Here is a 12,077-nt window from a genome sequence, read left to right on the forward strand (position 1 = left end):
GACAGCTTCAGTCAGTGCTCCCAGAGGAAGTGTTGGTTTCACCAGATGAAATTAATACACAGAAGTCTTTACAGAGGCATTCAGATGTGACATTGTTTGAGGAACCTGGCTATATGGAAGATGTATAAAGCACTGAATCATATGTTTACATATAATTAGGTCTGTATTGACAAGCCAGGTTTTCCTTTTGTTTAATAATTTCCTACATTAACATCAAAGAGCTTGTTTTTATAATGAAAACACATTTCCTTTTTTGTTTTGCTTTGCTATAGCTCTGTATTAAATTCAATGCAAATCATGACTGACTCAAAGGAGACTTGTATGTGTAGATATATCCATATTCATTTAAAGCCTCTAAACCAGACACAATGTTAAAAAATTTCCTTAATTTGGATAGATACAGGTATTTTTTTTTTCTTTGTGATCCTGTGTAGCCTTCAAAATTTTGTGACTAACACATAATTTCACTGTGCTTATTAACTTTCAAACAAGTTGGATAGGATTTAAGATTGCAATTTTTGGGTCAGGAATTTCTTCCTTAGACGCTCTATAGAAAGCTCAGTGTAATGCTGTTAAGACTTCAGTGATCTAAGGGGTAACTATGCAGAAAACACTACAAAAATATATTTTTAAAATATGAAATAATTTGATATCATTGGAACTGGAAGTTGTAATAAAATCTGGGCTTGGTTGGATTTGCCTCATTTGTTTTTAAATACATTTAAAATATTTCTAAACTCTACAGAAATAGCTCAAATACAGTTTGAGATAACTAAATCACATTTAGGACTTGAGAGCAAAGTTGATAAAATTTTTAATCTAAGCTGAAGGTACTAAAAGTGTTTTAAGATAAGTGTATTCAGATTACAAGAAACGAGGACTTCAGGAATGTTTAACGTTGAACAGCATTATTAATAATTTTTATTCAAAAAGTATACACAACCCACTGTTGCCATTGAGCACCATTCAGTTAATGTTTATTGGAAATTTTCAGTGTAGAAGTTGCATAGTTTTTAGATGTATATTTGTGCTACATTAGGAAACCAAATTTAGAATGTTCAATAAATATGAAATCATGTGTTTTTTGCACTTTTTCCAGTGGGTGTTTTCTTCCATATTTAAAAAGGATAACCCTCTGATGTCTGAGAAAAGGCAGTAGTGATCGAGCTTCTCTCCCACAGAATGTCATATCCATGCTTTCCACCCCTGCAGCTTTCCCACTATAAATTTTCTCATATTTCTGCTTGGACTGTGAAACAGAACAAAGTTTTTGGAGACACATAGTGGAGGATGCCATCTTTTTAGATTAACATTGCTGAAGTTTTCCAACAGCTTTTACTTTAATTTTTTTTTTCCTTAAGGCCGAGCTCCTGACACCAAAACTCTCAATCTGGAGACAGTTGGAGTGAAAACTAACTCTGAAACTGGAAAGATTATTGTTGATGCCAGTGAAGCTACTTCTGTTCCTCACATTTATGCAGTTGGAGACATAACAGAGGTACTGAGTCTACATAAACTATTTTACAATAACAGGAAGCCAACTTTGTTCCTGACTAATAACTAGTCCCCAGATGTAGTCATGCTGTAGTGTATATCTTAGTGTTTTGCACTTTTTCACTTGGCAGGGCTGGAGTGTTTATGCCAGCCACCTGGGTCAGTAATTTCCTTCACAGGGATCTTGTGAAGTATCTCAGCATGAGAGACTATTGCTGATGTTTATCAGGGAATGCATCATTGGGCAGAGGCTAATAATGATGTCTTTATCACTCCTATTATCTTTCTAATAATGTCTGTATCACTTTTGACATATGACTTCATACTGCCTGTGAATGCTGAGAGAAAGCAATTCTTACCTTTTGTAGTTGAGTACATTTACTGGGAATGCCCATGACAAGTTCTGTGACTGCATTTGGGGTATTTTGGGTGTTAATTGAGACTAATCACAAAACAGCTTATCAGCTCCCTGATGCAAAATGCTTCTGACAAAAGTACTTTCCTCTAGAATAAGAAAAAGCAATTGCTGAAAATACTGAATGCATATGACTTTTCTTCATGATTTGTGAATGATTATGCTAAATAAACATAAGGGGTATGGCTTTTTTGTTTGGGTTTTTTTGGGATTTTTGCTGGTATTTTGAAAGAAGGGGACATTATTACTTAAGCAAAATAATTTACTGGTTAGGTAAAACCAGATTCTGTGGTCTTATTCTAGTGCTATTGATAATCTATAGTCATATATGACAAGAATGTCTTGTCATGATAAATATGCACTTAAATACTTTCAATCTGCTAATTTTAATTTTACATAAGAGCTTAGATTTTCTGCTGTAAATTGGGCATCCTTAAATATGTTGATTTCATAAAAAATGTTTGTCTGAATTCTGAACTGTAGAGTTACAGGAGGATGTTGTCATCATCTGCCTGCTGTGCCTGGAAAATTTGGGCAATATGTAGAATACAGAGCAATGCTGGGCATTGCAAGATCCAGTGTTCTCTCACCTATTACTGGAATTGAGGCCTTTCTATCAAGATTGTTTTTCATGTAGTGCAGGCATCTGCCTTACAAGTCTGGCAAAGCTAAATAGTGTAGCAATATCCAAACAGTAGATATAGTATCATTTTAGGGAAATGTAGAAGATTTCTCATTCTGCTATGTTTAAAATATTTTAAAGATCTCTCAAATGTATAAACCTTACAGGTCCTTTTAGTTTCTGAAGAGATGTAATGGATTGAATGATGTCTTGGGAATAGCCCTGCAAATTTCTGACTGGACTCTAGAGCTGCCAGAGACACTTAAATCTCATAAATCTGCTGACCACTCCTGACCTCTTCCCTCTGTGTAGACATGTGTTTCTTCCTGTCTGTCTCCATCTTCATGTGGACTTGCCATTTCCTTTTAAATTGTGTTAAAACTCTTTTCTTCTATGATATTTCTCCTTTTTTTTTTTTCCCTTATTCTACACAACTTCTCTATCCAGTTGTCCTGTCCAGTCACTCAGAATTTTGGGATTTTCTAGAGTTCCTCTCCTTTCTTCCCATTTCACATGCCAATTCCCTCTTTACTTGACACTTCTTGCTCTTGGATACTTCCTAAAGTCCACTTTCTGCTCACAACAACCTCCTACACCTGCTTATCCCTGATATATATGGTTTGGCTCCCTCCTGCTTTCCAAAATTTTCTTTTTAATCTCATCCAAGAAGCAGTTGTTAGAGGCAATGCTGGCAGGACTTAGAAGATGTTGCTTATTTTGCTGCCAATCTGCAGTGTTATTTTGGGCAAGTCATTTCCTTTTGGATGCTTTGTCTTCTGCCCTTTGAGGATTTAGTTGAAGAAGAAATATAAAGTTGGAGGCAGGATGCTCTCCTCTTTCCTTCTCTGGATCTAAAAAATCATGTCTTCATTTATTTGTCATTTTTATTTTGTTGTTAAAACTTGGATTTCCTTTTCCTGCTTTTGTCCATATTAGTGCAGTTTTTTGAACCTGAGTGGTTCAATAGACACTTCTAAATGTGTTAAAAACAGCAGCACAGTTCTATACTGTGTCCAGTGTATAACTGGGGTGGGGGGGGAAATGAAAAAGTTATGTCAGTGCTCTGTAGAATATTCCCTTAAGCTTTTATCTGCATATTGGCTCAATGCAGGGAATTAAAGAGATCATCATATAGTATTCACACATTTCAAGTGTTTAGAGATAAAAAGAAATACTGCCAGTATCTTATCTGACTCCAGCACATGACCTGTGTAATTCCACTTTCTAAGCAATGAAGTTTATTTTATATGAATACTTTAATTAGTCTAGTGGGTTGTTTTTTGTTTTTTTTTTTAAGAAGAATTAATTTAGATAATAAATTTCATTGGCATGGGAACCAGCACTGAAAGAAACTTCTGTGTTGGTGCACGTCTCAACACATAAGAATCAAGGGCTTCCTGCTAAGAGCCGCAAAGCTTGGTTGTGGTACTTTCTGGGTGTGACCTACCAAAAGAGCACAGGAAGGGGAATCTTGTTTCCTGTGAATGAACATCAGTGATCCCTAAGAATCATTATAAAAATTATTTTTTCCTCCAGTGTTCCTGCTTAGGATTTCTCTTTGCTCTGCTCTGTCCCTGTTAGAGTTTCTTTGCTACCATAAAGTGCTTTTGCTCAAATTTTGCAAGTAGTTCCCAAGCCCTCCTCCTTCCTTTACCACTCCACACTGAATAAATACTGAATTGCTACCACATAGCAAGAACTGCTTTTTTAACATTTGAATTCAATGCCCTGGCTGGAAGGGGAGTGAGCGAGGGGGCAGCTGAGTTTCCTGATTGCTCAGGATGACTGTTTTCACTTGGGAGTCCTACCCAGGTGGTACAAATGGGAATCTGTGTGTGCATGGGTGTCTTGTTGCACCCCTGTACGGAATGGAATCCTAATGTTACCCCAGATTTCATTTGGAAAAAAAAGGGAAAAAGTCTTCCAGATGCGAGTCAGTTTGTGTACCCTCAAAAAACATTATTCAAGTTCTGGCAAAATATTATTTTCAACTGGCAGGTGAAATTGCATTTCAGCATTTTCATCTTCTGTAATCAGGAAAATCAAGATGGAATTTTAGTGTGAATTCTTTTTTTCAGTGCTGATATAAACTCTGTGTTAAAATCCTTCCTCCAGTAGTGTTCTTGTTGAAAAGCATGGCACACACTATAAAGACATTTTCTCAGAAGGAGGTTTATGGTCAGGCCGCTCCACATCTGTCATATTTCAAAGGGTGTTACAACAAAGATGTGTAGAGAAAGTGGAATGTACAGTATGTTGCTTTGAATAGAAATGAGACCAAAAAGAGTTGTGTTAGAACAAATACACATTACTTCAAAGCGTTTTAAACTCTCTTAGGACCATCTCAGTTAAATGTATAATCCATTGGAGGATTCTTATGAACAATTCCTATCCATAATTATCAGCAGAGTAGTTCTACACATGACTGCAAAGTGAATGTTCATTTCAAATATTTACCAAGGAAGGTCTTTAAGTCATTGTTTATGAGGAATTGGGCTTTATCTGCATGGATGTTTTAGTAATTAGTTGGGTTTTATGGAATGCATGGCAGTGCTTTCACAATTTTATCTCTTGTTCCAATCTTCTATTCATTTCTGGAATGCCAAAACAACATATATTTCCTGCTACAGAAATGATTGGCAGACATATTTCAGGCAAATGTGTGTAAGAAAAAACAAATTTCATCTGGTAAATTACATTTACAGTCTTGAAAGTCAAAATGCTTAATTTGAAAAATTGTTACTTGAGGGATGTTAGAAGGAAAAAGGGATAGACTTGCAGCTTTGTGATTTGTTATGAGCTGTGGAGGAAAAATAGATTAGCCTTCATTAGCAATTAGAATTGTGGTTTCTGTTATCAGGTTAGATGTAATGTTTCAGATTGGTTTTTTGCAATTGAACTTTTAAGTGGTTATTACTATAGATAAAAGCCTACATGCCTATTAATATGCAGATAATTAATATGGTATGTGTACTGAAGAAAATGGTGGTAGCTAATACCATGTACAGATTCTGTCTACCAACATGCAAAAAAAGATAAGCTGGTAAAGAGGAATGGATTCCAGTAAATGCTAAAAAACTTCAGGATAACGAAAAAAAGTTAAAAACTTTGAATGTGTGTGATGGGAAAACCTTATTTTATTTTCTGCTGAGAACTGGTTTTGAGAGCTTATTGAATGGCTGCCTCCAAGTAGGACTTTGCAGGAGTGTGATAAATGTTGTATCTGAATGGGACGTGTGTGAATCAAAACTTCACACATTTTATAAAGCATTCCACGTTGTGCCACAAAAGTGTTCCTTAATTATGGCTTTCTTATGTTTTCACATCATTCCTTCTGAATTTGTGACCTCTTTTCTCACGTCAGACAAGCATTTTGATGATATATCTTGGATGAACTCTTAACCAATGGGGTTTTTTTATTAGATCTATGAATTTTGTTTAGTCTTATTAACCTATATGGACTGTTCTTCCTTGGTCTTGAAAATATTCCCTTGCAAATACCTTAATTCAATTTTCAAAAACTTTCAAGTTCTTTAAAACCAGCTCTGCAGTTCTGATGCTCCAGCGGTGCTGTGCCAGCACTCAGAATTTGGGTTCTGGCACATTTACAGCCCTGTTTGGATATAAAAAGTAGCCAGGACTCATGGCTTGAACTGGAGCACACCCTGGTCATATCCTGCTGTCGTTCCATTTCTCACTTGCAGGAAGTTTGCATTTGCCAGTAGCAATCCCTTTCAAGCCCCTCTGTAACAGCAGAGCCTGAGACCAGGACCAGCTCACCCTTTAGGTCACAGTGCTAGCAAAAGAGCTTTCCACTTTTCCAGTCCAGGACCAACCAAGGAAGTCAGTAATAGTGTCTACAAGTAGCTAGGTTTTGTGCCTGTGTTCTGTAAAAATGTGTCAGACAGTTTTTTGAAAAGGTCTGATATTATAAAATCTGTTGCTTTAAACTAGGCTCTTCTTGCTTTAAAAAGACGCTTTGAAAAATTTCCTCATGGCTTGCTTGGAGAGTAGGGGTGAAGTGAGCAGTCAGCATGTGAATATGTGCTGCTTTTCAAGAGGTGCCATGATAAGAAGCAAAGATTTTACATATTTGTGACATTTTCCCCCCATTAAGACAGATAGTAAACTCAGACTTTAAAGTATGTTTGGACAGAAATTATTATTGCTTTTTCTATTTGAAGCCCTGGCTACCAAGCTGGAATTCCAAAGACTTGGCTTTCCTCTGACCATTGTCCCAGGAGAAATCTTTGGATGCCGCTTCTACTTGAGCTCAAACAATGCTTTGTGCTCTCTTCTTAGGGCCGTCCTGAATTAACACCCACAGCAATAGCTGCAGGAAAACTGCTGGCTCAGCGTCTTTTCGGCCAGTCTTCAGAACTGATGGACTATGACAATGTGAGTTACGTCTTTTTGCAGTAAGAGCAATTTTTGGCTTTTTTTCTTTTAAGGAATTGCGTTTTGTCACCTGGAAGCCAGCTTTGACAGCAGCCAAAGTGGAGGTGTGTGCCCAAGCTGCACCTCTCAGTCATGCACAAGTGTCTGGCAGGCAGCTGCTGCACGTGCTTCAGCAGTAACAGCTTCTGCTTCCTCCCGAGCAGGTGCCTACCACAGTCTTCACTCCCTTGGAATATGGTTGTGTTGGCCTGTCAGAAGAAGCAGCTGTGCAGCGTCATGGATCAAACAATATTGAGGTATGAAAACACTTCTAATTTTCTAGTTGGTGTCAAAGTTGCCCTGTGGAAAGGCAGAATTTTTACTGCTGTATCAGGTAAAAATTTTGGTGCCCAAAATACTGTGTTTATAGGTAGGGAGTTGGGGTCTCCAGAAGTACTCAGATGTTCAGTAGTATTGCAGCAGGTCACAATGGGAACTGTCGCCTCTTGGGCTTAAAATCACTGACAGGGCGTGACGGCTTTAAAGTAGCTGCCATTTTAGCAAGTTACCTTGTGCAGCATCATTAAATAATGGTTATGTTACTTTCTACAAGTTACCATTGCAAATTTATGATGTGTTACTCTTACTCACTTGAGAAAATCGTTAATGAAAAAATAAGAATTTACTGTTCAGAATGCAAAAATTACAGTTTGGATTTTGTTGTGAGATGCATTATTATAGATAAGAAAAGATTCTTGGATTTCATTTTTTTCAGTAAACACGGCATTGAACCTTTGGGAGAAGCTTAAAAATGCTAGGGTTTTTCCTTTAATTTGGTGCATTAGTCTGAGTGGCATTATTTGTGAGGGTTTTTTCAGTTTTGTTTTTAATCTAATAATTCTCTGAGAAAGGTTTGTGTTAAGCTCTTACTGTGCTTTCCATATTTTTCTTTAAAATAAAATAACTAACAGGTTATAAATGAATCAGTATTTGTACAAAGGTATAAATATATAGTAATAGTAGTTATTATAGTAATAAATACCAGGTTTTGACATAATAGTACTCTCTGACACAAAATCTTATTGTTTTTCCTACCAGGTATTCCATGCATATTATAAACCTTTAGAGTTCACAGTGGCTGAAAGAGATGCAACTCAATGCTATATGAAAGTGAGTTTTGTGAGCTTTTAACTTGCTTTTAACTTAAAATGGGATATGGTACAGCCAACTTTAAAAAGCACTGTTTGGAAAAAAAAAAAAAGAAAAAAACATCTCAAGGTGGATATTTTCTTGGTGACAGACATCTTGAAATTGCTCTACAGATATTAGCATTTTTCAGAACTGGCATTCTGCTGATAAATACCCTCTTTGAACTGCTTTATAGATCCTAAAAAGTGTTTCATATTCTACAGAGATCAATCTCTGCTTCTCCTAGGAAAGTTCTTCACTGGTTACATGAAATATTTATATTGACACCTCTTGCCAGAAGTATGATACCTTCAAAAATTAAGTGTAAGGCTTACAAAATTACAGTAATTAGTCAGTCTCTACTCATGAAAAAAAAAAGCTCCTGGTTTAGACCAAAGTACCAGACCTGAAAAGGGCCTTCTGCAGCAATCCAGTTGCTCAGTGTTGGAAAGGTTTTTGATGCTCTTGCCTACAGCAGAGAATCTTAGAAAAGATGAAGCGTAATGTTGGTAGAATATATAATCGTTTTATTTTTCTTCTTTTTCTCCTCATCATCAGGGAACAGTCTTTTTTGCATGAATGTGTCCATTAATTATATTAGACAATATCACATTGTTAGGTAAGGAATGTCCATTGTCAATAATTGCAATCATTTTTTCTGACTGTGTTTTGTCACCTCTGAGTTATGTAAATGCTTGCCTTAAGTGTCCCAAGTGCCAGAGTAACAAAGGCGATGATATTCAATTTTATGTATTCCCTTTGAATTATGTCAATTAGAGTAAATATTTAAGTGTGAAGTAGTAACAGCATAAGTTGTTGGATGATGTTCAATATAGTCCTTATTAAACTCTCAAAATATATAAACAAACATTTAACTTGAGTCTTTCAAACTATTGCAATTTTTTTTTCCTTTAAAATGCCTTAATATTTAAAGTCCCACATCAGGATTGCTGTTTTCTTGGCATTCATGATGAAAAAAATCTGAGCTTTTACTGAATAGCAGCACTTAGTAGATTAGTGATCATTTAATGCCTGATGGGAGGATGCAGGGAGAGACTGACTTTCTTTTCATAATTATAAAGATGGTGTCCTTACAGGAACTAAACCGTTTTCATTAAGTTCTCTAATAAAAGTTAAGTGTGCAATGACTCAGGCACTCCTAGATACTCATTAACCTTCATCTTTGGCTGCTTCTGAGGCTCGACTCCTTTTTAGGTTTTGTGCCCCTTGTGGTAAATGTATCTCACCAAACATGCTGCTGTAAGTGTTTACTGACTGAGTCACAGAGGCACAAAATATCCTGAAACTGGTAGTGATCTTCTGTGAAAATACAGCTGATCTTCTGTGAAAATACAGCTGATAATGGTAGTGATCTTCTGTGAAAATCACTACCATGTTGAAAACAACTGCACAGACTTGGAGAAGTGCTGAGGTGGCCACTCGGTGGAAAAGAGTACTGGTGTAGTCACCAGACTACAGAAAGTACTTTGAGGATTTCATACAAATGGGAAACAATTCCAGAAATTATTGTTGTCAGTGGCTCCCTCAAGTCTGAAAGAAATACACTAATAAAGCTTCAATTCAGGAAAGTGCTTAAGGACAATAAGAGTAAGACCTATTGAAGTCAGTAAGACCTAAGCAAGTGCGTAAGTTTTTGGCACACTGGAAATAAACAGCTGAACTAGGATCTTGGGGCACTCCAGTTTCATTTAATTCATCTTCATGCCTTATCTTTAAGTGTTCTAAGAAAGGATCTTTTTGTGATGTATTGTTTTCAGATGGTGTGCTTACGAGAGAGGGAGCAACGAATACTTGGCCTTCATTTCATTGGACCAAATGCAGGCGAAGTTATTCAAGGATTTGCTCTTGGAATCAAGTAAGTACAAAAGAATGTCTCTAGCTTCTAAAGCCTGCTTCTTAAGTTATTGTAAGATTATAAAAGATAGCTGCCTAGTTTTGGCAACACTATAAAGAATGCATGCTTTTTGTTACTTTCATGGAGTATTGCACATATTTTCACAAAAAATACTGCAGTTCTTCATTAAGATGTACTGGATTTAGTTACTGTAATACTGGATATAGTTAGGGAACAACTGAGGAAAATATATCATTGATTTGATATAGTTAAAACAAAAAACAGAATTAATCATTAACTAAACTAATGTTAGTTTCTTCAGTATAGCTTCTTTTGCATTCTGTGCACAGGATAGGAAATCACCACACAGTTTTGCAATTTGCCTCTCTAAAAATATATTTGTGCTTTTCAGAAAAACCTTTCTTTACACCTGCCAAGCATTTCCTTTCCTAATCTCATCTTTGAATTTGCACAGCCGTGGCTTCTTAAATGTTCAGCAAGGTTTGCTTGAATTCTTATATTGCTGGAGTACTAGCTAAATATAGTATAGTAAAAAAGAAATTTCTATAGGATGATGGGAGAGGGAAGATGTTGCATCCCAGGTTTGGGTTCACATTATGGGTTTTTTCTTTGTTAGTTTTCCAGTTCTCTGTACCCTCGTGCATTCTCCGAGTTTTTTCCCTACTCCTGTGGTTTCCGTGCCCGTCTCCCCGTTTGCGGGAAGATAGTTTTGTTTGAAGCAATCTGATAATTGCAATAAAAACATCCTTTGTGATCTGATCTTGTTTAAGATTTTGCTCAAATATTAATATAGAAGTCCTCCATTTGAAGGAGTAAGCAATGATTCTCAGTCCTCTCTGGTTAAATGGAAAATTCTTGCTATGCTTTTTGTGTGCTACAATTATTTCTTATTTGTTTTTTCCTTTCCCCTTCTTATTGCTGATTCACATCTTCAGAAATGTGGATTCCTCTATTTACATTATAAAATTATAATTTTTAACTCCCTCTTCAAAGAAAGTAGTCTGGAACATCATAAATCATTGCCAGTTGTGGTGTCAGTTCATTTCCCTAAATTTCATCACCATTTTACTGCAGTTTTAGTCCTGCAGTTGTGAATGACTATTATAAATGAAAAGCAGACAGGATTAAGAAGGCAGGACTGCAAGTATCATGTGAGTAATATCTTGGAAATCACGGATTGCAGCGTACACTCGGTACACATTTTCAACATGTGTTTGTAGTCCATTAATTGCCAGTGGTATAGATTCTAGAACTACATTTTTTAGGATGTCATTGTTTTGAAGTTTTATCCAAAATAACCATTGAAAAGGAAGCACATGAAACTGCAGTGCTTTTCTGCCTTGCTTGAGGGAAATGGAAACTTTAGCCACAGTAAGAGGTTTTCAGCAGGTCAGATTCCTGTATTGGTTTCTATTGCATTTCACAAATCCAGAGCTTTCAATGTGGAACCCCCACTGTAAAAGCTGCTCTTCTCCTTTGTCAAATATTAGGTCTTGCTTCAGCCTCTCTGACAGATGATTTTTCATCTTTCCTTCCCACCCAGCACTCCCGTAACATCTGTAGTCAGCAAAGGCCTTTTGCTTGTCAGTGCTTTTTTAGATGTAAGTGGAGACACCAGAAGGCATCTATAGCTTCCTTTCCTATATTTTGTAGAGGGAGATAACATTATTCCATAGAGAGCTTGAAACAATCCTTAAATTTAGGGCCATTTCAGCTATTCTTACAACATGACCTGGCAGGAATAGCAGTTCAAAAGAAAGTCACCAAATCTTAAGAATGGTACTGGACAAGTAAGGGAATTAAGCAAGTGGGATTGTAGCACAAGGGAACTTTGGTGGGTTTTGTCTGCTTGTTATGTTTTTTTAAATAAAAAACGTTATTTTGCCTCACTTTTAACCTTGATATGTTCAGTGTAAGCACCAGAGTCTTTACGTTCATAGAAGAATATCCTGGTATTACTTCCTTTAGCAGATTCTTTCCAACAGTTCTAATTAAGATTTTCTTCTTCTGTGTGTAAGTGTGCATTTTTTTCCATCTGGAGTTAGTGAAACACACATGTATGTACAAGAAAAGCTGAAGGTTGCAGTTTTGTCATATGTTTTTGC

At 36.4% G+C, this 12,077-nt stretch overlaps 1 protein-coding gene across 1 annotated transcript in view; it reads left to right on the forward strand.

Annotated features, from left to right (window-relative positions):
• Positions 1–12,077, forward strand: part of TXNRD2 (thioredoxin reductase 2) — a 28,634-nt gene that overhangs the window by 15,712 nt on the left and 845 nt on the right. Inside the window, exons 12-16 of the mRNA XM_068208808.1 lie at positions 1,362–1,498; positions 6,834–6,929; positions 7,133–7,225; positions 8,007–8,078; positions 9,875–9,972. Of these exons, the coding sequence (XP_068064909.1) occupies positions 1,362–1,498; positions 6,834–6,929; positions 7,133–7,225; positions 8,007–8,078; positions 9,875–9,972 (496 nt within the window). The remainder of the gene's footprint in view (positions 1–1,361; positions 1,499–6,833; positions 6,930–7,132; positions 7,226–8,006; positions 8,079–9,874; positions 9,973–12,077) is intronic.

The sequence above is a fragment of the Anomalospiza imberbis genome, chromosome 18, assembly GCF_031753505.1.
Source record: "Anomalospiza imberbis isolate Cuckoo-Finch-1a 21T00152 chromosome 18, ASM3175350v1, whole genome shotgun sequence".
Classification (NCBI taxonomy): Eukaryota; Metazoa; Chordata; class Aves; order Passeriformes; family Viduidae; genus Anomalospiza; species Anomalospiza imberbis.